Source organism: Lagopus muta, chromosome 1, assembly GCF_023343835.1.
Source record: "Lagopus muta isolate bLagMut1 chromosome 1, bLagMut1 primary, whole genome shotgun sequence".
Lineage (NCBI taxonomy): Eukaryota > Metazoa > Chordata > Aves > Galliformes > Phasianidae > Lagopus > Lagopus muta.
This window is the reverse complement of record NC_064433.1, coordinates 194,687,969-194,713,783: the sequence shown is the minus strand read 5'-3', so window position 1 is coordinate 194,713,783 and position 25,815 is coordinate 194,687,969. Positions and strand designations below refer to the sequence as shown.

Sequence of the window (25,815 nt, the reverse complement as noted above, 5' to 3'; positions counted from 1 at the left end):
GCAGCCTCAGCGTTGCAAGCTGAGGTGCCTTGCTGTTTGTTGCATTCATCCCAGTCCTCGTGAATGAAGACTCCACAGGCAGTCAAGGTGTTGAGTGAGCACGAGTGTGCTTTTATTATTAAAGGAAAGGACAGAAGGGCGTGAGAGGTCCAGGTAAAGGTGGGAATCGTCCTCTCTTGGATGGAAAGGTCACGGAGAGAGTGGCTCAGAGCTGTCAGATCCGCTGCACGGTGCCTGGGACTGAGGGCCTGATTCTAAGCCCCCCTCCAAGAGGCACGGCTTCTCATCGGTGATGCCGACCTGCTCCTGCACAGAGCTGCTGCTGTCGGGGCACTCGGACTGTGCTTGGGCTGGGCTGCACTGCAAAGGCGCCGGGTCACAGTCCAGGCTGGTGACTGTGGTGCCTGGCGGGCTCAGGTCAGCATCTTCAGCAGAGCCGGGAGAAATGAGGGCTTGAACTTGGATGAGCTCCCTCTCTCCATCACTGTTGTTACATGGAAGGCTGTCATGTGAACCGCAGCCATTTGTGCTTCCCAAGAGCTCTCCACTGGTGGAAGCACACAGCCCAGCTTCGCTACTTGCTCCGGCTCTTCTGGGTGGACAAGGGCTCAGTTCATCTAGGAAGGATACACAGGGGTTAGTGCCAAACTTTCACAAGCTGAATTACAAAAGTGGTTCTTGATCACAGCTGAACTAAAGGTGTCAGGTGTGGGTTGGAACGCTGGAAGTAGATACAAGCCCACTGACAGCAAGAATTCTATGTTGCTGAAAAGCAAGGCGTTGAAAGCTGGATTTGCACCCTTACCTGCCAGCACTACGATTTCTATTTCTGAGGGCTCCCTGGGACGGCGCTGTGGCTGGCGTTTGGCCCCAGAAGATGGTTTTCCCAGGCTGAAGCAGGAACACCAACAGCCAGCTGGTGATTCCTTTATCTTGGTGGGCGGACTTGGTCTGGAAAGAGAAAACAGGGAATGGTGTGAGCCGTGCGTGGAGCAGAGTGAGGGAAGAGCTGCACTGAGCTCTTGCCAACAGTTGCTTGTTCCTAGCACCGCCTGGTTCCTGCTGAAACACAGCTTAGAAACTCGCTCCATTTCAAGCAGTGGAGGGATGGTTCCATTCCTACAGCTCAGCCCTGAAGTCTTGCTGGCTAAATTCCCCTCAACTGTGTCAAGCAAGATGCAGAGCACGTGAGGTCCACAGGCTCCACACACCTGTACAGGACAGCGCCTAAAGGAAGGCTTTGACTGAGTTGGCAGGCATAACTGCTGGCTGAGGAATTGCACAGCCATAAAGGAACGTCAAAAGCATCTCTGACTCTGACACTGACAGCTCATCGGCCCATCTCACTGCCATGTCTAGTTTCTCGTGCCAGCAGGTCTGACCAACAGCTCTGCGTAGAAGAGAACCGGAATTGGTTTCAGGCACGTGGCCGTGAAGTCTGGAAAACCCCAACGTTTCCAGGTACATCCAGCACAGGCCAGGGTAGACGTCAGCGTGGCTTTGTGCATCTCGTGACTGCCTGCCCAGCAAGGAAGGAACGGCAGCCTTGTGTGGCTAAACTCAGCCCGTCAGGCAACTGAATGTTAGTTCAATCTCACAGTCCAAAGTGGAGTGGAGATTCACTGCAACACTTCAGGCACCATTCATTAAATCTAGTTTCCACAAGTTTAGGCACTAGAAATAGTGGGGACAAAACAAACACAAGCCACCCAAACAGTGATGATAGCTGCTGGAAAACAAAGTCCTCTTTACCTTTCAGATGGAAAGTCGATGACTGTGTGGAATTTCCCCCGTACAGCTGCGGGGCCTTCTTCCACCTCTATGTCCCTGCTCTCAGTCACAACCACAGGAGAGCTGCTGTGGCCTCGCCTCCGTGCCTGCGCCTCCTCCAGGCTGAGCAGCTCTGTAGCAGGAGAAGACGCCTGCACAGACTGGGGCCCTGAGAGAGAACTGTGCCCTGGAAGGGAAAACCACAGGTGAGAGCCAGGATCAGAAAGCGGCAGCACAGCCATCACAGGTCCGGGGCAGCTGCTGTGTTTTCCTCAGACTTGCTTAACCAAGCCGCTGCAAGAAGAGCAGCTCAAAATAACCATGTGCTCAGAGGTGTGTCTATGGCAAAGGATGCAGTCATAATTAAGAGCAGCTCCCTGTATCGAAACAGGCAAACAAAAACCCTAGAAAGCAGGTATGGTGAACTCAGAAAGCTTCGCTGCCACACTTTCACCAAGCTTCACCTGCTTCCAAGACATCATAGTGACGGTGACAGGACCAAGATAAAGCTAATGGAGGAAGACACTCACCTGCTCCATCTGCGAGGTCACGTCCAGATGTGGAGCAGAAGAGGACGTCTGTGTGGTCGATGATGAATTCCACCACAGACGACTGCGTCTGCAGTTCCGTGCAGGCAGCTCTCCCACTGGCGCAGGCAGACTCGCTCTGCTGTGATCTGTAGAAAAGGCAGGTTTTAGAAGTCATTCAGCCAAGATCGCTTCCCCAGGTCTGAATTACTGCAGCCCAAAGCTGTCACATTTGTTCTCTGGAGACTTCCGCAGTGGGCAATCAGTGATGCCACTGAAGAAGTTCTCCTGGCTGATCAAGGACACACCAGTCCCATCTAAACAAGAGAGCAGCAATGCTCAGCTAGAAATTGCGCCCACGTGGGGTTGGAGAACAGTCCAGGCTCCTGCTCTGCTGTCAGCCACTCACTGCACATTTTACAGGAGAAGAGCACATGTGGTGCAGAAGAAGGGAGGACTGCTTTATTCTACTGGAGAACAGATGTAAGCGTTCTGTTGAAACGGAAAAAGAAGTTTACCTTAAGAGGTTTGGAGCCCACACAATCGCTAAGTTCTTCGCATGCATGTTTGTGGTGGAGCAGTGCCCAGCCAGACAGGCCAAGTGTCTCATCAGATACGCCAAGGTCCTGGGAAACAAGAGAGGCAAATGTTCAGCACCAGCCAGCATCCCGTGCTGCGACTCACAAAGCAAACCTCAATTCACACTAGTTGTTATTAGTGCTACTGATGCTGAAGATGAAGTAGATCCAACTTGACCAAGTGCCACGCTGCAGAACCCAGCACCAGCACAGCACAGCCACAGCCATCAGCTGCACCAAGCGTGCCCCGTGCCCAGGAACTGACCCCATCAATTAACCCCATGCAGTGTTTCAGCACACCCAGGCATCCCGTTGATCACGTGAGACAAAGCCTGGAATTGCACTTTGCCCTCTGAAGTGTAGCAGGGCTGAGCTCAGCAGGCTGAGGGCAGCACTGACCTGTAGTGAGGAGCGGGCAGCTGCTGGATGACGTCCCGCATTCTGACCAGCCGCTCCTCCTCCGTAGTGCCACCAACAGCATCCTGGAAAAGGGCAGAAAGGGACTGAGACACAAATCAGGCGAGATACCTGCCGCAGGGTTGGGAACCATGGGCACAGCGCGCTGCTGGTCAGCACTGAGAAAGATTTTAGGCCTCCCCAGAGGCAACTGGCGAACATAGCAGCACGCAGCTGGTGCCACCACGGCCAAGGAGTCCAAGCACCGGGCCGGTTTACAGCCTGGTTGGGCAGCTCAGCTCCTCGCAGGGGACATTCATCTCTAAGTCCACTTGGCTATTAATCCCATTCCCGTTCCAGAAATAGTTGGGAATAGCAAAAAACAAACAAACAAACAAACAACACAGGAATTCTCGCAAGCATTGTGAATATGGAAATAACCACCTCCTGGGGCCACCAGAAGTGGCATCAGCACGATGCAGGATGTGGCAAAGACATGCGAGTAAACCGCGTGGGGCTAACAGAAGAAGGGCCTCAGAGCTGGGGCACTGCTGCAGCCATCTCCCAAGAGGCCCAGGGAAGAGGGAAAGGAAAGGCGTTGCCTTGTGCTTACCGAGAACTTGTCGTACAGCTGGTCGGTCAGCAGGGGGGTCGGGAGCTCCCTGAAGTACATTTTGCAGAGGGAGCTCGCGCTGTGAACGTCGCGGACGGTTAGCTCAGGAACCTGCTCAGACTCAAATTCCTGGCTGCAGAGAAGGACACGAAAATGGTTGAGAAAGAGGAAAGCAAGTCAAAAGCCACACCCAATGCAATCAAGAGTTGGAAGGGCTTCCTGATGTACAGGAGAACACAACCACTCGGCCACCAGCACCACGTCAGCCGTGCTGGATGGGATGTTCCCAAAGGAGACCTTCTCTTGGTGCTAAGGCATGGCCCGCAGGCCTCTGAACGCCCGCAACAGGGCACGTGCCCCTGCTGGCAGCTGTGTCTGTCAGTCGCAGCACTCTTACCGCAGTCTCTGGACGTTGGACGCCACGCCGGACAGGCGGTATATCCCCTGCACCACGCCATGCTGCTCGATGAACTCGGCGCAGCTCTGGAGGACCTGGGGGACTAAAGAACACGTGCCGGCGGTTACTGGAGCTCCTCATTCAAGTCCTGGCTCAGGCTGCGCTCCCGCCACATCCCATCCACTAAGCCCAGCCAGGCTACTGCTGTGTTCTTCCTTGAAGGGGACAGCTGTCAGAGACACCTCTGCAGGAGCTGCTGAGGAAACTGGACAGAGATGTGTTCCTTGCGTTCCAGAAATGCCAGGACCTAGGAATCAGCCTGGAGAAAGTAATTCCGGGGAAGCCGCAGACATTGCAAGTCCCATCACAGCTCCCACGGGAATGGAGGTGGAAAATCTCACGCCCGGAAGGAGCTGGGAAACTGAGGCAGGACACTCTCTTTGGCCAAAAGGCTTCCTTTCTTTTCAGGCTACCAGGGGGTTGGCTTACAGGCTTTGCTTTAAGCAAATACAAATGTGCTTGTCCCTTAGGAGCATTTCCCTCGCAGCCATCACCTACTCACTTTATCTTTCAGTCGTCAACTCCCATTCCCCGTTTCTCCATTGGTATCAACCTGCCCCTTGCTAGATACCATCTCCCTTTCAGCTTTAGGTTCCCAAACAGGGAGGCTCTCAGGAATGGGCTGTCCCTTACCATCACGACCAGAGTGGAGAAGATGCTCTCCCAGGTCACGGCCGAACACCCTCTCCTTCTCCACCTCCCGCTCTTTCCGTTGCTTTGGCCGGGCCTTCACCACGGAACGAAGGAAGGTGAGGAGCTTGCCGCGCTTCTTTGGCACTGCACAACAAAAGGAAGAAACCAGTTCATCTCAGGTTTGGCTCCGTTGGACGAGGCCGAGCACAACACATTCTACAGAGCACCTCAAAACGGGAAGAACATGATGAGCAAGTGCGTACCAAAATGGATTTTCCCCAACCCTGGAGGAGTCCAAGGCCAGACTGGATGGGGCCCTGGGCAGCCTGGTCCAGTCCCACATTAAATGTGGAGCTTGGTTGGCAGCCCAGCTTGAGGCAGGGGGCTTGGAGCTTGATGATCCTTGAGCTCCCTTCCATGCCAAGCCATTCTACAAGGATTCTAGGATTTCCCCAGCTCCAGTCATAAACACAGGAGGACTGGGCCAAATCTCTGCACGTTCTGATGGAGTTTAATGCACTCCTCTTGCTTAGCTTGCTCAACCTGGGCATTAAGGACCCTCTTGAAAAGCCACATTCTGATCAAGCACAGAAGCACTAGCACAACCAGACCTCTATCTGTCCACCAGGGACGCTGGCTGTTCTCAGCCTCGTACTGACTTGCAGGAGAACTGCCTTTGCCTTCCCTCATTCTCCCTGCCTACAAAACACCAGCCATACGCCCCGTGCTATGCATGAAGGATCATCAGCACACAGGATAACGTGGGAAGGATAAGGGAGGTATTAAACACGCAACACACCCAAAAAAGACTCCATTTTGCTTCCCTGCACCATCAAATGTATCATCCGTACCTGGCTTTGGCACCGAATTGATGAGAGACTCCGGGATTTTTCCGTTAATGAGCTCCACACACTCACCAGGGAAAAATCCAACCTGTAACAAGAAGAAGAAGAGAGGTGTGATACTGAAGGCAGCGTTTCTCAGGCCTGAACTGTTCAAACATCACATTTTCCTCATAACGTGCCTGCCGGATGCTCCGAAAGACAATCCAACAAAAAAATGGCCTGCTTAAAATTAATAATTATTCCAAATTGGCAGGCAAATATCCATAAAACTGTGTATGGAGCGGGGAAAGGACAAGTATGCTCTGCACCCCTAAATCTCAAGTGTGCCCGAAGGGAAAGACTTCATACAGAAGCTATATATTATAGATGGATGCAGCTAGATCTGAGTTAGCACAGCCTATGAACTTTCTGCTTGCTGACTGAGATGCAGCTGCCATCTCCAGCTCTGAGCTACCCAGCCTTCTGCAGCCAGCAGCAGCAGCAAGCACACAGAGGCTCTGTTACCCTGCCTCATCTCGGCTGACAGGCAGCGACTTCCTAAAAGACACTGACTTCACCTTCTGCATGGGTGCAAGCACAAGAGCTCAGAGACACTGAAACACGTGTCCTAGCTGCTGCATTTCCAAAGGTGCGGTTCAGTGGCCGTGACCTGATGCATGCTGTGAGGGCTCTTCTTTCTAAGTTAATTGAGGAGGCAGTTTCCTACAAAGACCAACTTTCAGCTCTGGCCTAAGCCCACAGCAAAAGGCAAAGTCCCCTGACACCAACACAGGGAAACCATTTTCCATGAGAAGCCATGCTGTGCAGGCAGGGCAGCTCTAAGCTGAGCTTCCTGCCTCGATCCAAGTTGCGCTCTCACGTCTGTAGCTTGTGCCTACCTGAAAGCCGTGCTTGCCTCTCCAGCAGGGGCTCAGCTCCTGAGGCGGCATATCGATGACGCACACGAGGTCTCCCACCTGCAAGAGATTGCAACGTCAATCCCAGCTTCAGCACGGCTGGGAGGAAAGCGCAGCTCAAATGACTGCATTCTTCTGCACTGCCCAATATCATCAAGCTTGAGAGCCATTGCACCAGTGCAGCTCTTCAGGCATTTGCAGTCGTACAACCGAACGTGGAGGTAGAAGAGTCACTGCAATACACAACACACAGAATTCAGCTGTTCAGTATGAAATGGTTCTCAAAAGCAGCAGGCTCTTTGCCAAAGGGAGAGCTCCAATTAAACCGCAGGCATAAGTCAGCGGAACAGATCCTGAACAGATCTGCACACTCCATACACTGCTCTGCCATTGCTCAGAGACCAGGCTACCACACTGGGCAGTAGCTCTTTGATCACAAGATTCCAATGCCAAATAGAGCCATAGTTTAGAGATGGCTGAACTCCTCCCTGCATCCAACCCAGTCCAAGTCTAATCTGGAACCGCATCTGCTGGGCTTCACCTCACCAAACATTCTGAAGGTGTTTGAGAATATTCCTGATAGCTTCACGTTATACTCTTCTGTACAGGACAACAAGGAACACCCTTAACTGCTTACCTCCAAGGAGAGTTCACCCGGTGCCTGGGCAACGTATCTCTTAATAACGTGGGCAGCAGCAATAGCTGGGATATTAAGAGATGACTCCTCACGGACCAGCAGGGGCTTCCCGTTGTTCTCAGCCTGAAACAGAGAGCACAGGCCATGGTGAGGAGCTGAGGGCAAACGAGGAGGATTTCAGGCTGAGGAGCACATGGTCAGCAGAGAAAGCTGCAGGAAATGCACTCGGTCCTTATCATGGGCACACAAGAAGGAACGGCAAGGCTAAGAACATGCCCGCAGCAAGGAAAGAAAGCCTTTAAGGCAGCTTTTCAGTGACACTGATAGAGCCGCAAGGATTCGCTCTCTCTTGAAAAGCAGGAGAGCACATCTGCAGCTCACTCTGCTGGCTCAAATCAGGGAACAAAGACCAATCAGAGCTCCGTACTCTACCTCCATCCGTGTCATGTCAGGCCCACAGCTGATCTCGCTGCACGCGACGCCCATCACAGCAGGCACAACAAGCTGGAACTGAAGAGAAACACGCTCATATTTTCTCTCTTCACACACCACAGTATTGAGAGACTACCGGAGAACCACCCTTGGCTATCCTCTGGCACAGGCAGGTGCTCTAGAAGCAACCACTCTGTTCACTCCGTTCAAATGGGACAGCCCATTAGGCAGCATTTGACCAAGCAGCTGTCCCTCTGCTAGCAGATGGGGACTGGCACAAAGCAGCAGATGCATTCACCCAGGGCGCTCTGACAGCGCAGCAGCAGGGCAGTGAGAGGAATCATTGCTGCAGGTGCATCTGCTCCCCGGCCACGGCTCCCAGCAGCCTCACCACCGGCACCTGCTGCAGCCCCGCACATCAAGGACATTTCCTTGACTGCATCTCTGCTGTGCTCCCTACAGCTGCCGCGCACACTCACACAGCCCAAGCGTGCGTGCTTGTGACCTTGGGTCACGCTCTGCAGCTCGGCACAAACTGGGCCTAGGACTCTTTGCCTAAGGGATTGGTTTCCTTCAGACCAGCTGGTCACAGCACCACACACAGCATCCTTCTGAGGGCAGAGCTGCAGGGGAAGGGAAATAACCCACACGGGACCAGTGTCCCATCAAAGCTGAGTGAGGCTGTGTTACCAAACATGGTGCGACACAGTGCTGGTCAACCACGTGGGGGGACAAAGCGTGGCACGTACCTGGCAGGAGATCAGAACAAGGTAGACAATTCCTTGAACTCGCAGCTGTTTCTTGTCACTTTGCTCTGTTCTTCCACGAGCGAAAGCTGCACCAAGGGAGCGGGTAGAGGAGAGAGAAGGAACAGGTCTGTGAGCTTGCACAATGGAGCAAAGATGACAAGGGAAAAGCCATGGGACAAATGCCATCTTTGTGGATCGCTTGGGAATGCAGGTACTGGCTGAAAGTTACGTCTGATGGACAAGAGTAAGCAGTATGAGCTGCTAGGAGCTCCACCAGCCAGCAGTTCTCAACAGCTCACTGCCCACCCCTCTATCCCACGCCCTGTCTCAGCTTACCTACAAGATGCTGCGCAAGACACAAGGGGTGAAAACGAAGGCACTCAGTCGCTGCACAAGGGCAACAAGCGAGCTACTCACGCAGAGCTCAAGCGCTCCAATGAAGGGACGCAGCACGCACTGCTCCTCCCCTCATTCCAGCCGCTTGTGACATCACTAAGGGCCACCAGGCTGCTCCGCCATGACAACAGGGTGGGGAGGCAAGACCATGTCACAGGACCAGAAGATTCCAACACAGCACCCAACATTCTAGAATCAGCGGGCGGTTGGAATTCTACCTCAGCCCAATCCTGCAGAAGCTGCCATGCGGTTGTCATGACCACAGCGCAGGACCCAGCGCTTGCTCCTGTGCAGCCTCCTACGACTGGCCTCAGCTGTGCAGCCTGGTACGACTGGCCTCAGGCCGTCCCTCTGCAGGGCCTTCCTGCCCTCGGGCAGATGGACATTGCTTCCCAACAGTGTACCTTGCAGCGCAGGGCCTATGTACAATCCACACTGGAGTCCTATAGATCTGTATCAAGCTATCTATACCTAGACACACAGTCTCGACTACCATCTTTTTTCGTAGTCTTGAGGTACACCATTCAGCTGTTTCATTGTCATCAAACAACCCCACTGACGGCACACTGCTGACACAACGTCCTTGCAAACACAGCAGCAACTCCTGGCACCGATAGCTCCGGGTACAACAAGCACAGGGCTCTGGGTTGCTTTGGATGCAGTTGCAGCATGGATCTGAGGGCTTTGTGGAAGGGGATATATTGCAAATTGCACCGACGTTTTCACACCATTTCTCTTTCGGCATGGTCCCAGCACCTGGCACGCTGATCATCATCCTGAATATACATTTTGTCAAACTTCTACAACTAATGAAATAGTTCCTTACCAAACACAATCTGATCACTCTTCTGGCCATATTTTGTTCCAGCTACCGCTTCCTGCGGGTGCCACAAACAGCGCTGCATCACCTATAGCTCTCTGCTCTTACAGTTCTGATGCTGTCTGAGCAGTCCTCGTGGCCTCAAAACTCTCTCATGCCACACGTGCCACATTCTGAGGCACAGAATATATATCACACTACTTCAAAACACCTTTTTTTTTTTTTAAATATAATGATACTAGGGATAATCATCTGGAGCTAGAGCAATATAAAAAATTCCCTTTAGTTCAACCATAAATCTGCCCCATGGACTCCAGAAGAGCTCTAAGAATACGCAGGGTGGACATGGATGGCAGCTACCATAAGAGTAAGCAATGACAAATGCGGTTGTGAGCCATGCTGTGTCATTGCATCTGCAGGCAGGGATTCTCCTTGGACTGAGCAGAGTGCAGATGTAGCCTGAGAAAAGAACTTGGGATCATTCAGGAACAGGAAATGAGTTGAGTAATTAATTGAAGAAACTCACGTTCTAAAGGTACTTAGAAGGACAGAGTATTTCCCAACAGAATGGGTTTAACTGTCCATTCCCTGTTTTGTTGGACAGGTCTACTCTATGTATGCTTAGACTGACCTGAGAGGGCATGCTTCAGCACACCCCAGAATTTCCAGTTTCCACATCGTCCAGGCAGCGCAAGTGCGGTGTACGTCTCCCTTGGCACAGACATCAAGCTTTTCTTCCTGTGCAATCAAACACGTAGCGAGTCAGAAAGGACTCGTGAATGTGAAACTCATTTTGCACACACCATTAGAATATAGCTAAGGTACCTCCACTGAGATGAGCAAGCTTCGGTTTGGGTTTGGGCTTAAAGGCTGCCAGCTTAGATAGAAACACTGCCATTCGGAAGGCTAAGAAACCTTGGCGCTTAAAATTCCTGGAGACTTGGAGAGTTCTCAAAGAAACCTTGAAAAGCTGCCTTGAAGTATTCCTGTTGAAAATTGCTGGGATGCCTTACCACATCATTCACCAGGACCATTCATATCATACACCATAGATTAGATCAGTTTTAAAACCATGGATTGTAATTATCAGCAATACTTCCTCCCTGTGGATCTCAAGCCCTCGTGAGTGACTGCAATGGGGGGCGGCAAGGGGATTGTGGTGCTAAGCTGAACATCATTCCAGAAATCTGTTCTCCTGACCTAAAAATACGGGCTAAAGGAAACAAGGCGTGTGTTCATCATTACACTGACTGCATCAGAGTGTGCTTTTGTGCACACGTGGACCTAGAGACATCGCTAAGAATTCAATTGGTCCACCCAATCCTTAAGCAACTCAGTAATTCAAGACACCTAACAAGGATGGAGGCTCAGTGGGCCATGGGCAAAGCAGGGAGGACAGAGGCAGGAAGCAGGAAGGAGTTCAACTCCAGCTCTCCCCCACAAAAGACTGGGAGAGCTGAGTCAGCACCACGGGAGGAGTTACGACACAGCTTGGGAGCTTACAGAGAGACCTGAGATTGCCAAAGGACGGCGCCAGGTAACTCTCACCAGTCCTGTGCAGGGGTTTCATGGATGCTTGGGATGCTGACTTCCACTGCCTGCGTCGTTGGTAGGAAGTCCAGGTGACAAAGGCTCCTTCTGCCTGGGTAACGCTTCTGTGGTTCCATGGTTATGACTGGAGGGGAAAAAAAAAAAAAAAAAAAAAAAAAGTAAAGTAAAGCACGCAACCCTGTAAAATTTGCTACTGTGTTGTTCTTGTCAGCACGACAACTCAGATGAGGGTTACGTGTCCTGCACCGGACTGAAAATGCATCCAAGCCCATATTGCACACAGCTTCATCTCAGGGCCAAGAAGAAACGGTGCAAAGATGTTCAGAAGATTCTCGGTGCAGATGAAGGCGCAGGGTGCGTACGTATTCTCTTCAATTCTCTTCAATAATAAATATTGATTGAGAATCCAAAGATAACTTATCAAGAAGTAGCATGAAAGGTCGATGAAAAGGAAATTACACGACAAACTATTTTCATTTAAGAAATCCCTGCTAAACCTCTCCCCATCAAAAAGGGAGCATCCTGGGCACTGTTAGCAGCAGTTCGGAGAACATCCTGCACCACAAGATGCGACACAGTCTTTTCTTCTTTATGAACAAGCCCCTCATTTCTCTACTCAGCATCAGATTCCCTCAAGTTCAAACACGAGGATCAGAACAGCCGCTCAGTCCTGCTGAGAGGAACCCACGGCTGGGATGTCCCCCCGTCCCGTTCCACGCTATTTCCAGCATCGCTGGGGAAAGGAGGAGCGACTGCCATCACCTACCCAGGCTTCTGCGAGGCCTTCCATACGGTCACACAGGGAGCTGAGTCAGCACAGGGAGAAGCATGGTCATCACAGGGAGAAGCATGGCCGAGAGCTCTCGTGCCACAAAGCTCGGGGCTGCAGAAATCAAGGTTGCCCCCAAGATGCTGTGTGTAACAACAGGACTTACTGCACGTGAGACATGAAAGACAAGGCTAAGGTGAAAAAGCCTCCACTCCCCATGGATGTGGCTGTCTGCACAGACAACAGCTGCCTGCTGTCCAGCAGCCTGATGCTCACCCACCAAAGCACTCACCAGCAGATGCCTTTCACAGAATCAGAATTAGCAAGCTTGCAAAAGATCTCCAAGATCATCCAGTCCAACCGTCCACCTACCACCAATATTCCCCACTAAGCCACGTCCCTCACTGCCACATCTAACGTTTCTTGAACACCTGCAGGGACATTAACTCCATCACCTCCCTGGGCACTCCTGTGGAGAAGCGTTTCTTAACGTCCAGCCTCAATCTCCCCCCGTGCAACTTGAGGCCGTTCCCCCCAGTCCTATCGCTACTGACACGGGAGAATAAGACGACCCCCACCTCGACATAATCTCTCTTCAGCTCATTGTAGAGAGGGATGAGGTCTACCCTGAGCCTCCTCTTCTCCAGGCTAAATAATCCCAGTTCTCTCAGCCAGCCGCTCCCCATGAGACTGGTGCTCTACACTCTTCACAGCTTCACTGCTCTTCTCTGGCAATATCTCGGGGATTCAGTGTCCTTCTTGTAATCAGGGACCCAGAACTGAACACAGCACTCAAGGTGAGGACTCACCAGAGCTGAGTACAGGGGGATGATCACATCCCAGCTCCTGCTGGCTCCAGCCCTTTGCACTGCACTTCCAATCTCAACCCGTTCCTTCTACGGTAGCGCTTGCATCCTCACTTAGGGCTGGAGCTCAAGAGCTCAACGCAACAGGAAGAACACAGCGTGCAACTGGAAGACACGTCACACTTGTTCCAGACACTCAAGCTCACCCAGCAGTGCTAACTACCCCACAGTCACTTCAAACACACAGAAGCATCCAAGCCCTGACCATGCACACCCCCTCTTGTGATACTCGAGCCCACAGCTCACCTTCACACCTCTGTGCATTGCTGGGCTTTTACACTGACGCAGCCTCGCTCCAGCTCCGTGGCTGCCACACAAGGCCTGCAGGACCTCTTTCTCCGCAAACCCCATCTGTAGGCTTTGGCTCGTGAGGTTCACCACCTGCCCTTCTGAGCAAAGACAAACACCGAGACCGAGAGCAAAGTGCCACTGGCCCGGTCCCCCACCCTCAGTCCTGTCAGACATGCCCTGGTAACGAGACTCACCCCCAAAGCTTGGCTGGACAACAGCACAGGCATCACTCCTCAAACGCCCCATCCCAGCAGCCAGGGATCAAAGCCTTGGGACAGCTGAAACAAAGGGCTTTGCGAGCTTCCTGCTAGCTCTGAACATGAACAAATCCACCCCCGAGCAACAGGATGTGAGAAAACAGCAGCAGACAGCAACCTGCAGAACCAGCCCATCTGGGGCTGCTCCAGACGTTTGCACGCTCCCTTCCATGGCCCAGGCCAAGCTTGCTGAGCTGCTCCTCCTTTGTGCAGGGCAATGGTGCAGGTGCTGTGTGCTGGCTGTGCACAGCGTGCCTTTCACTTGCTTTTCCTCCCTCCATCTTCGGTTCGCAAAAAGCCTCTCCAACCTTCCCGTGCTAAAAAATCACTTAGGTAAAAAAGAACTGGCAAGCTTGCTTTTTAAATTACCTTACTTGATGCTTTAAAGCAGAAGCTCTCCCAGCAGTGACCTACCTTAGACAAGCTCAACTTTGGAGAGAAAAGTCATTCCTCTGCCTCTGCAGACTTTGCACACATTGCCAGGGGCAGCAGTCAGCCCAGTTCTCGGCACAGCTTTACCAGCCACAGAAATCCAGTTGATGCCCGCCATGCTTTTCTCTCTTCTGAAACACCGTGCTGCTGCAAGAAGCAAGGAGTAACATCACAGAAGCACAGAACTGGGCCTGGAAGGACCTCCAGGGATCACTGAGTCCAACACCCCAGCAAAACAGGCTCCTACAGCAGGCTGCGCAGGTGGGCGTCCAGGCGGTTGTGGAATATCTCCAGACAAGGAGAAGCCACAGCCTCCCTGGGCAGCCTGTTCCAGAGCTGCGCCATCCTCACCATAAAGACCTCCCTTCTCACCCACGGGCAGAACTTCCCGTGCTCCCCTTTTCGGCCATCTCCCCTTGCTTGGGGCCGCGCAGGGCTCCTCTCCCTGTCCCGCGACTGCTCTCCCGCACACCTCCGGCAGAGCTGCCCTCAGCACTCGCTCCCGTCGTGCCTCAGCTTCCGCCTCACTGCTGCCAGGACAGCAACGGCTGCCACCGAGGTCTGCTGCGCCTCCAACAGCCGGCTCCCAACGACCGCTCCCACGTGTGGTGGCTCAGCCAACTGCAGATTGGGAGATTGAGAGCCAGGAATGGACGCGGCTGGAGGAGAAAGGTGTTAGGGAGCAGCCAAGGCATCACAGTGCATCAAAAAGCCCTGAAAGGCATCACAAAGCCACCGCCAGGAAGCTTGGGGTTATCACAAGCAGCATCCAGGATGCTAGAGATTATTTGCTACCGTACCAAATGGGAGCTGCAGACATCCCGAAGCCAGACAAAACGGGAACAAACCTGGAGCTCTGCTTCATGCACCCTGCAGCCTCAGCGTTGCAAGCTGAGGTGCCTTGCTGTTTGTTGCATTCATCCCAGTCCTCGTGAATGAAGACTCCACAGGCATTCAAGGCGTTGAGTGAGCACGAGTGTGCTTTTATTATTAAAGGAAAGGACAGAAGGGCGTGAGAGGTCCAGGTAAAGGTGGGAATCGTCCTCTCTTGGATGGAAAGGTCACGGAGAGAGTGGCTCAGAGCTGTCAGATCCGCTGCACGGTGCCTGGGACTGAGGGCCTGATTCTAAGCCCCCCTCCAAGAGGCACGGCTTCTCATCGGTGATGCCGACCTGCTCCTGCACAGAGCTGCTGCTGTCGGGGCACTCGGACTGTGCTTGGGCTGGGCTGCACTGCAAAGGCGCCGGGTCACAGTCCAGGCTGGTGACTGTGGTGCCTGGCGGGCTCAGGTCAGCATCTTCAGCAGAGCCGGGAGAAATGAGGGCTTGAACTTGGATGAGCTCCCTCTCTCCATCACTGTTGTTACATGGAAGGCTGTCATGTGAACCGCAGCCATTTGTGCTTCCCAAGAGCTCTCCACTGGTGGAAGCACACAGCCCAGCTTCGCTACTTGCTCCGGCTCTTCTGGGTGGACAAGGGCTCAGTTCATCTAGGAAGGATACACAGGGGTTAGTGCCAAACTTTCACAAGCTGAATTACAAAAGTGGTTCTTGATCACAGCTGAACTAAAGGTGTCAGGTATGGGTTGGAACGCTGGAAGTAGATACAAGCCCACTGACAGCAAGAATTCTATGTTGCTGAAAAGCAAGGCGTTGAAAGCTGGATTTGCACCCTTACCTGCCAGCACTACGATTTCTATTTCTGAGGGCTCCCTGGGACGGCGCTGTGGCTGGCGTTTGGCCCCAGAAGATGGTTTTCCCAGGCTGAAGCAGGAACACCAACAGCCAGCTGGTGATTCCTTTATCTTGCTGGGCGGACTTGGTCTGGAGAGAGAAAACAGGGAATGGTGTGAGCCGTGCGTGGAGCAGAGTGAGGGAAGAGCTGCACTGAGCTCTTGCCAACAGTTGCTTGTTCCTAGCACCGCCTGGTTCCTGCTGAAACACAGCTTAGAAACTCGCTCCATTTCAAGCAGTGGAGGGATGGTTCCATTCCTACAGCTCAGCCCTGAAGTCTTGCTGGCTAAATTCCCCTCAACTGTGTCAAGCATGATGCAGAGCACGTGAGGTCCACAGGCTCCACACACCTGTACAGGACAGCGCCTAAAGGAAGGCTTTGACTGAGTTGGCAGGCATAACTGCTGGCTGAGGAATTGCACAGCCATAAAGGAACGTCAAAAGCATCTCTGACTCTGACACTGACAGCTCATCGGCCCATCTCACTGCCATGTCTAGTTTCTCGTGCCAGCAGGTCTGACCAACAGCTCTGCGTAGAAGAGAACCGGAATTGGATTCAGGCACGTGGCCGTGAAGTCCGGAAAACCCCAACGTTTCCAGGTACATCCAGCACAGTCCAGGGTAGACGTCAGCGTGGCTTTGTGCATCTCGTGACTGCCTGCCCAGCAAGGAAGGAACGGCAGCCTTGTGTGGCTAAACTCAGCCCGTCAGGCAACTGAATGTGAGTTCAATCTCACAGTCCAAAGTGGAGTGGAGATTCACTGCAACACTTCAGGCACCATTCATTAAATCTAGTTTCCACAAGTTTAGGCACTAGAAATAGTGGGGACAAAACAAACACAAGCCACCCAAACAGTGATGATAGCTGCTGGAAAACAAAGTCCTCTTTACCTTTCAGATGGAAAGTCGATGACTGTGTGGAATTTCCCCCGTACAGCTGCGGGGCCTTCTTCCACCTCTATGTCCCTGCTCTCAGTCACAACCACAGGAGAGCTGCTGTGGCCTCGCCTCCGTGCCTGCGCCTCCTCCAGGCTGAGCAGCTCTGTGGCAGGAGAAGACGCCTGCACAGACTGGGGCCCTGAGAGAGAACTGTGCCCTGGAAGGGAAAACCACAGGTGAGAGCCAGGATCAGAAAGCGGCAGCACAGCCATCACAGGTCCGGGGGAGATGCTGTGTTTTCCTCAGACTTGCTTAACCAAGCCGCTGCAAGAAGAGCAGCTCAAAATAACCATGTGCTCAGAGGTGTGTCTATGGCAAAGGATGAAGTCATAATTAAGAGCAGCTCCCTGTATCGAAACAGGCAAACAAAAACCCTAGAAAATGGGGGCAGGGAACTGAGAAAGATTCGCTGCCACACTTTCACCAAGCTTCACCTGCTTCCAAGACATCATAGTGACGGTGACAGGACCAAGATAAAGCTAATGGAGGAAGACACTCACCTGCTCCATCTGCGAGGTCAGGTCCAGATGTGGAGCAGAAGAGGACGTCTGTGTGGTCGATGATGAATTCCACCACAGACGACTGCGTCTGCAGTTCCGTGCAGGCAGCTCTCCCACTGGCGCAGGCAGACTCGCTCTGCTGTGATCTGTAGAAAAGGCAGGTTTTAGAAGTCATTCAGCCAAGATCGCTTCCCCAGGTCTGAATTACTGCAGCCCAAAGCTGTCACATTTGTTCTCTGGAGACTTCCGCAGTGGGCAATCAGTGATGCCACTGAAGAAGTTCTCCTGGCTGATCAAGGACACACCAGTCCCATCTAAACAAGAGAGCAGCAATGCTCAGCTAGAAATTGTGCCCACGTGGGGTTGGAGAACAGTCCAGGCTCCTGCTCTGCTGTCAGCCACTCACTGCACATTTTACAGGAGAAGAGCACATGTGGTGCAGAAGGGAGGACTGCTTTATTCTACTGGAGAACAGATGTAAGCGTTCTGTTGAAACGGAAAAAGAAGTTTACCTTAAGAGGTTTGGAGCCCACACAATGGCTAAGTTCTTCGCATGCATGTTTGTGGTGGAGCAGTGCCCAGCCAGACAGGCCAAGTGTCTCATCAGATACGCCAAGGTCCTGGGAAACAAGAGAGGCAAATGTTCAGCACCAGCCAGCATCCTGTGCTGCGACTCACAAAGCAAACCTCAATTCACACTAGTTGTTATTAGTGCTACTGATGCTGAAGATGAAGTAGATCCAACTTGACCAAGTGCCACGCTGCAGCACCCAGCACCAGCACAGCACAGCCATCAGCTGCACCAAGCGTGCCCCGTGCCCAGGAACTGACCCCATCAATTAACCCCATGCAGTGTTTCAGCACACCCAGGCATCCCGTTGCTCGCGTGAGACAAAGCCTGGAATTGCACTTTGCCCTCTGAAGTGCAGCAGGGCTGAGCTCAGCAGGCTGAGGGCAGCACTGACCTGTAGTGAGGAGCGGGCAGCTGCTGGATGACGTCCCGCATTCTGACCAGCCGCTCCTCCTCCGTAGTGGCACCAACAGCATCCTGGAAAAGGGCAGAAAGGGATTGAGACACAAATCAGGCGAGATACCTGCCGCAGGGTCGGGAACCATGGGCACAGCGCGCTGCTGGTCAGCACTGAGAAAGATTTTAGGCCTCCCCAGAGGCAACTGGCAAACATAGCGGCACGCAGCTGGTGCCACCACGGCCAAGGAGTCCAAGCACCGGGCCGGTTTACAGCCTGGTTGGGCAGCTCAGCTCCTCGCAGGGGGCATTCATCTCCAAGTACCCTTGGCTATTAATTCCCTTCCCGTTCCAGAAATAGTTGGGAATAGCAAAAAACAAACAAACAACACAGGAATTCTCGTAAGCATTGTGAATATGGAAATAACCACCTCCTGGGGCCACCAGAAGCGGCATCAGCACGATGCAGGATGTGGCAAAGACATGCGAGTAAACCCCGTGGGGCTAACAGAAGAAGGGCCTCAGAGCTGGGGCACTGCTGCAGCCATCTCCCAAGAGGCCCAGGGAAGAGGGAAAGGAAAGGCGTTGCCTTGTGCTTACCGAGAACTTGTCGTACAGCTGGTCGGTCAGCAGGGGGGTCGGGAGCTCCCTGAAGTACATTTTGCAGAGGGAGCTCGCGCTGTGAACGTCGTGGACGGTTAGCTCAGGAACCTGCTCAGACTCAAATTCCTGGCTGCAGAGAAGGACACGAAAACGGTTGAGAAAGAGGAAAGCAAGTCAAAAGCCACACCCAATGCAATCAAGAGTTGGAAGGGCTTCCTGATGTACAGAAGAACACAACCACTCGGCCACCAGCACCACGTCAGCCGTGCTGGATGGGATGTTCCCAAAGGAGACCTTCTCTTGGTGCTAAGGCATGGCCCGCAGGCCTCTGAACGCCCGCAACAGGGCACGTGCCCCTGCTGGCACCTGTGTCTGTCAGTCGCAGCACTCTTACCGCAGTCTCTGGACGTTGGACGCCACGCCGGACAGGCGGTATATCCCCTGCACCACGCCATGCTGCTCGATGAACTCGGCGCAGCTCTGGAGGACCTGGGGGACTAAAGAACACGTGCCGGCGGTTACTGGAGCTCCTCATTCAAGTCCTGGCTCAGGCTGCACTCCCGCCACATCCCATCCACTAAGCCCAGCCAGGCTACTGCTGTGTTCTTCCTTGAAGGGGACAGCTGTCAGAGACACCTCTGCAGGAGCTGCTGAGGAAACTGGACAGAGATGAGTTCTTTGCATTCCAGAAATGCCAGGACCTAGGAATCAGCCTGGAGAAAGTAATTCCGGGGAAGCCGCAGACATTGCAAGTCCCATCACAGCTCCCACGGGAATGGAGGTGGAAAATCTCACGCCCGGAAGGAGCTGGGAAACTGAGGCAGGACACTCTCTTTGGCCAAAAGGCTTCCTTTCTTTTCAGGCTACCAGGGGATTGGCTTACAGGCTTTGCTTTAAGCAAATACAAATGTGCTTGTCCCTTAGGAGCATTTCCCTCGCAGCCATCACCTACTCAGTTGATCTTTCAGTCGTCAACTCCCATTCCCCGTTTCTCCACTGGTATCAACCTGCCCCTTGCTAGATACCATCTCCCTTTCAGCTTTAGGTTCCCAAACAGGGAGGCTCTCAGGAATGGGCTGTCCCTTACCATCACGACCAGAGTGGAGAAGATGCTCTCCCAGGTCACGGCCGAACACCCTCTCCTTCTCCACCTCCCGCTCTTTCCGTTGCTTTGGCCGGGCCTTCACCACGGAACGAAGGAAGGTGAGGAGCTTGCCGCGCTTCTTTGGCACTGCACAACAAAAGGAAGAAACCAGTTCATCTCAGGTTTGGCTCCGTTGGACGAGGCCGAGCACAACACATTCTACAGAGCACCTCAAAACGGGAAGAACATGATGAGCAAGTGCGTACCAAAATGGATTTTCCCCAACCCTGGAGGAGTCCAAGGCCAGACTGGATGGGGCCCTGGGCAGCCTGGTCCAGTCCCACATTAAATGTGGAGCTTGGTTGGCAGCCCAGCTTGAGGCAGGGGGCTTGGAGCTTGATGATCCTTGAGCTCCCTTCCATGCCAAGCCATTCTACAAGGATTCTAGGATTTCCCCAGCTCCAGTCATAAACACAGGAGGACTGGGCCAAATCTCTGCACGTTCTGATGGAGTTTAATGCACTCCTCTTGCTTAGCTTGCTCAACCTGCGCATTAAGGACCCTCTTGAAAAGCCACGTTCTGATCAAGCACAGAAGCACTAGCACAACCAGACCTCTATCTGTCCACCAGGGACGCTGGCTGTTCTCAGCCTCGTACTGACTTGCAGGAGAACTACCTTTGCCTTCCCTCATTCTCACTGCCTACAAACACCAGCCATACGCCCCGTGCTATGCATGAAGGATCATCAGCACACAGGATAACGTGGGAAGGATAAGGGAGGTATTAAAAATGGAACACACCCAAAAAAGACTCCATTTTGCTTCCCTGCACCACAGAATGTATCATCATACCTGGCTTTGGCACCGAATTGATGAGAGACTCCGGGATTTTTCCGTTAATGAGCTCCACACACTCACCAGGGAAAAATCCAACCTGTAACAAGAAGAAGAGAGGTGTGATACTGAAGGCAGCGTTTCTCAGGCCTGAACTGTTCAAACATCACATTTTCCTCATAACGTGCCTGCCGGATGCCCCGTAAGACAATCCAACAAAAAAATGGCCTGCTTAAAATTAATAATTATTCCAAATTGGCAGGCAAATATTCATAAAACTGTGTATGGAGCGGGGAAAGGACAAGTATGCTCCACACCCCTAAATCTCAAGTGTGCCCGAAGGGAAAGACTTCATACAGAAGCTATATATTATAGATGGATGCAGCTAGATCTGAGTTAGCACAGCCTATGAACTTTCTGCTTGCTGACTGAGATGCAGCTGCCATCCCCAGCTCTGAGCTACCCAGCCTTCTGCAGCCAGCAGCAGCAGCAAGCACACAGAGGCTCTGTTACCCTGCCTCATCTCAGCTGACAGGCAGCGACTTCCTAAAAGACACTGACTTCACCTTCTGCATGGGTGCAAGCACAAGAGCTCAGAGACACTGAAACACGTGTCCTAGCTGCTGCATTTCCAAAGGTGCGGTTCAGTGGCCGTGACCTGATGCATGCTGTGAGGGCTCTTCTTTCTAAGTTAATTGAGGAGGCAGTTTCCTACAAAGACCAACTTTCAGCTCTGGCCTAAGCCCACAGCAAAAGGGAAAGTCCCCTGACACCAACACAGGGAAACCATTTTCCATGTGGAGCCATGCTGTGCAGGCAGGGCAGCTCTAAGCTGAGCTTCCTGCCTCGACCCAAGTTGCGCTCTCACGTCTGAAGCTTGTGCCTACCTGAAAGCCGTGCTTGCCTCTCCAGCGGGGGCTCAGCTCCTGAGGCGGCATATCGATGACGCACACGAGGTCTCCCACCTGCAAGAGATTGCAACGTCAATCCCAGCTTCAGCATGGCTGGGAGGAAAGCGCAGCTCAAATGACTGCATTCTTCTGCACTGCCCAATATCGTCAAGCTTGAGAGCCATTGCACCAGTGCAGCTCTTCAGGCATTTGCAGTCGTACAACTGAACTGGGAGGTAGAAGCGTCACTACGTTTCACAATGTACAGAATACAGCTGTTCTGCAGGAAATGGTTCTCAAAAGCAGCAGGGGACAGAAGAGCTCTGATTAAATCGCAGACCTAAGTTAGCAGGGCTTCCTGAACAGACCTACACCACCCATACACCAGTCTGCTGTTGCTCAGACACCAGGCTACCACACTGGGCAGTAGCTCTTTGATCACAAGATTCCAGTGCCAAATAGAGCCATAGTTTAGAGATGGCTGAACTCCTCCCTGCATCCAACCCGGTGCAAGTCTAATCTGGAACCACATCTGCTGGGCTTCACCTCACCAAACACTCTGAAGCTGTCTGAGAATATTCCTGATAGCTTCACATGTTATACTCTTCTGTACAGGACAACAAGGAACGCCCTTAACTGCTTACCTCCAAGGAGAGTTCACCCGGTGCCTGGGCAACGTATCTCTTAATAACGTGGGCAGCAGCAATAGCTGGGATATTAAGAGATGACTCCTCACGGACCAGCAGGGGCTTCCCGTTGTTCTCAGCCTGAAACAGAGAGCACAGGCCATTGTGAGGAGCTGAGGGCAAACAAGGAGGATTTCAGGCTGAGGAGCACGTCAGCAGAGAAAGCTGCAGGAAATGCACTCGGTCCTTATCATGGGCACACAAGAAGGAACGGCAAGGCTAAGAACATGCCCGCAGCAAGGAAAGAAAGCCTTTAAGGCAGCTTTTCAGTGACACTGATAGAGCCGCAAGGATTCACTCTCTCTTGAAAAGCAGGAGAGCACATCTGCAGCTCACTCTGCTGGCTCAAATCAGGGAACAAAGACCAATCAGAGCTCCGTACTCTACCTCCATCCGTGTCATGTCAGGCCCACAGCTGATCTCGCTGCACGCGACGCCCATCACAGCAGGCACGACAAGCTGGAACTGAAGAGAAACACGCTCATATTTTCTCTCTTCACACACCACAGTATTGAGAGACTACCGGAGAACTACCCTTGGCTATCCTCTGGCACAGGCAGGTGCTCTAGAAGCAACCACTCTGTTCACTCCGTTCAAATGGGACAGCCCATTAGGCAGCATTTGACCAAGCAGCTGTCCCTCTGCTAGCAGATGGGGACTGGCACAAAGCAGCAGATGCATTCACCCAGGGCGCTCTGACAGCGCAGCAGCAGGGCAGTGAGAGGAATCATTGCTGCAGGTGCATCTGCTCCCCGGCCACGGCTCCCAGCAGCCTCACCACCGGCACCTGCTGCAGCCCCACACATCAAGGACATTTCCTTGATTGCATCTCTGCTGTGCTCCCTACAGCTGCCGCGCACACTCACACAGCCCAAGCGTGCGTGCTTGTGACCTTGGGTCACGCTGTGCAGCTCGGCACAAACTGGGCCTAGGACTCTTTGCCTAAGGGTTTGGTTTCCTTCAGACCAGCTGGTCACAGCACCACACACAGCATCCTTCTGAGGGCGGAGCTGCAGGGGAAGGGAAAAAGCCCACACGGGACCAGTGTCCCATCAAAGCTGAGTGAGGCTGTGTTACCAAACATGGTGCGACACAGTGCTGGTCAACCACGTGGGGGGACAAAGCGTGGCACGTACCTGGCAGGAGATCAGAACAAGGTAGACAATTCCTTGAACTCGCAGCTGTTTCTTGTCACTTTGCTCTGTTCTTCCACGAGCGAAAGCTGCACCAAGGGAGCGGGTAGAGGAGAGAGAAGGAACAGGTCTGTGAGCTTGCACAATGGAGCAAAGATGACAAGGGAAAAGCCATGGGACAAATGCCATCTTTGTGGATCGCTTGGGAATGCAGGTACTGGCTGAAAGTTACGTCTGATGGACAAGAGTAAGCAGTATGAGCTGCTAGGAGCTCCACCAGCCAGCAGTTCTCAACAGCTCACTGCCCACCCCTCTATCCCACGCCCTGTCTCAGCTTACCTACAAGATGCTGCGCAAGACACAAGGGGTGAAAACGAAGGCACTCAGTCGCTGCACAAGGGCAACAAGCGAGCTACTCACGCAGAGCTCAAGCGCTCCAATGAAGGGACGCAGCACGCACTGCTCCTCCCCTCATTCCAGCCGCTTGTGACATCACTAAGGGCCACCAGGCTGCTCCGCCATGACAACAGGCTGGGGAGGCAAGACCATGTCACAGGACCAGAAGATGCCAACACAGCACCCAACGTTCTAGAATCAGCGGGCGGTTGGAATTCTACCTCAGCCCAATCCTGCAGAAGCTGCCATGCGGTTGTCATGACCACAGCGCAGGACCCAGCGCTTGCTCCTGTGCGGCCTCCTACGACTGGCCTCAGCTGTGCAGCCTGGTACGACTGGCCTCAGGCCGTCCCTCTGCAGGGCCTTCCTGCCCTCGGGCAGATGGACATTGCTTCCCAACAGTGTACCTTGCAGCGCAGGGCCTATGTACAATCCACACTGGAGTCCTATAGATCTCTATCAAGCTATCTATACCTAGACACACAGTCACCACTACCATCTTTTTTCTCAGTCTTGAGGTACAACAATCAGCTGTTTCATTGTCATCAAACAACCCCACTGACGGCACACTGCTGACACAACGTCCTTGCAAACACAGCAGCAACTCCTGGCACCGATAGCTCCGGGTACAACAAGCACAGGGCTCTGGGTTGCTTTGGATGCAGTTGCAGCATGGATCTGAGGGCTTTGTGGAAGGGGATATACTTCAAATTGCACAGACGTTTTCACACCATTTCTCTTTCGGCATGGTCCCAGCACCTGGCACGCTGATCATCATCCTGAATATACATTTTGTCAAACTTCTACAACTAATGAAATAGTTCCTTACCAAACACAATCTGATCACTCTTCTGGCCATATTTTGTTCCAGCTACCGCTTCCTGCGGGTGCCACAAACAGCGCTGCATCACCTATAGCTCTCTGCCCTTACAGTTCTCACGCTGTCTGGGCAGTCCTCGTGGCCTCAAAACTCTCTCATGCCACACGTGCCACATTCTGAGGCACAGAATATATACCACACTACTTCAAAACACCTTTTTTTTTATAATATAATGATACTAGGCATAATCAGCTGGAGCTAGAGCAATATGAAAAAATTCCCTTCAGTTCAACCATAAGTCTGCCCCATGGACTCCAGAAGAGCTCTAAGAATACGCAGGGTGGACATGGATGGCAGCTACCATAAGAGTAAGCAATGACAAATGAGGTTGTGAGCCATGCTGTGTCATTGCATCTGCAGGCAGGGATTCTCCTTGGACTGAGCAGAGTGCAGATGTAGCCTGAGAAAAGAACTTAGGATCATTCAGGAAAAGGAAATGAGTTGAGTAATTAATTGAAGAAACTCACGTTCTAAAGGTACTTAGAAGGAGAGAGTATTTCCCAACAGAATGGGTTTAACTGTCTATTCCCTGTTTTGTTGGACAGGTCTACTCTATGTATGCTTAGACTGACCTGAGAGGGCATGCTTCAGCACACCCCAGAATTTCCAGTTTCCACATCGTCCAGGCAGCGCAAGTGCGGTGTACGTCTCCCTTGGCACAGACATCAAGCTTTTCTTCCTGTGCAATCAAACACGTAGCGAGTCAGAAAGGACTCGTGAACATGAAACTTATTTTGCACGCAGCATTAGAATATAGCTAAGGTACCTCCACTGAGATGAGCAAGCTTCGGTTTGGGCTTAAAGGCTGCCAGCTTAGATAGAAACACTGCCATTCGGAAGGCTAAGAAACCTTGGCGCTTAAAATTCCTGGAGACTTGGAGAGTTCTCAAAGAAACCTTGAAAAGCTGCCTTGAAGTATTCCTGTTGAAAATTGCTGGGATGCCTTACCACATCATTCACCAGGACCATTCATATCATACACCATAGATTAGATCAGTTTTAAAACCATGGATTGTAATTATCAGCAATACTTCCTCCCTGTGGATCTCAAGCCCTCGTGAGTGACTGCAATGGGGGGCGGCAAGGGGATTGTGGTGCTAAGCTGAACATCATTCCAGAAATCTGTTCTCCTGACCTAAAAATACGGGCTAAAGGAAACAAGGCGTGTGTTCATCATTACACTGACTGCATCAGAGTGTGCTTTTGTGCACACGTGGACCTAGAGACATCGCTAAGAATTCAATTGGTCCACCCA

The 25,815-nt window shown here is 52.5% G+C and overlaps 1 protein-coding gene across 1 annotated transcript in view; it reads right to left on the bottom strand.

The window, feature by feature from the left end:
- The window catches only part of LOC125692762 (rho GTPase-activating protein 32-like), a 27,070-nt gene continuing 1,255 nt past the window's right edge, over window positions 1-25,815 (bottom strand). Inside the window, exons 3-17 of the mRNA XM_048943706.1 lie at window positions 25,133-25,239; window positions 23,288-23,373; window positions 22,539-22,616; window positions 22,110-22,232; window positions 21,463-21,540; window positions 20,594-20,675; window positions 19,745-19,888; window positions 19,052-19,154; window positions 18,655-18,787; window positions 18,053-18,135; window positions 17,600-17,707; window positions 17,088-17,233; window positions 16,540-16,744; window positions 806-951; window positions 1-617 (exon numbers count right to left, since the gene is read on the bottom strand). Of these exons, the coding sequence (XP_048799663.1) occupies window positions 190-617; window positions 806-951; window positions 16,540-16,744; window positions 17,088-17,233; window positions 17,600-17,707; window positions 18,053-18,135; window positions 18,655-18,787; window positions 19,052-19,154; window positions 19,745-19,888; window positions 20,594-20,675; window positions 21,463-21,540; window positions 22,110-22,232; window positions 22,539-22,616; window positions 23,288-23,373; window positions 25,133-25,239 (2,050 nt within the window). The 3' untranslated portion in view covers window positions 1-189. The remainder of the gene's footprint in view (window positions 618-805; window positions 952-16,539; window positions 16,745-17,087; window positions 17,234-17,599; window positions 17,708-18,052; window positions 18,136-18,654; window positions 18,788-19,051; window positions 19,155-19,744; window positions 19,889-20,593; window positions 20,676-21,462; window positions 21,541-22,109; window positions 22,233-22,538; window positions 22,617-23,287; window positions 23,374-25,132; window positions 25,240-25,815) is intronic.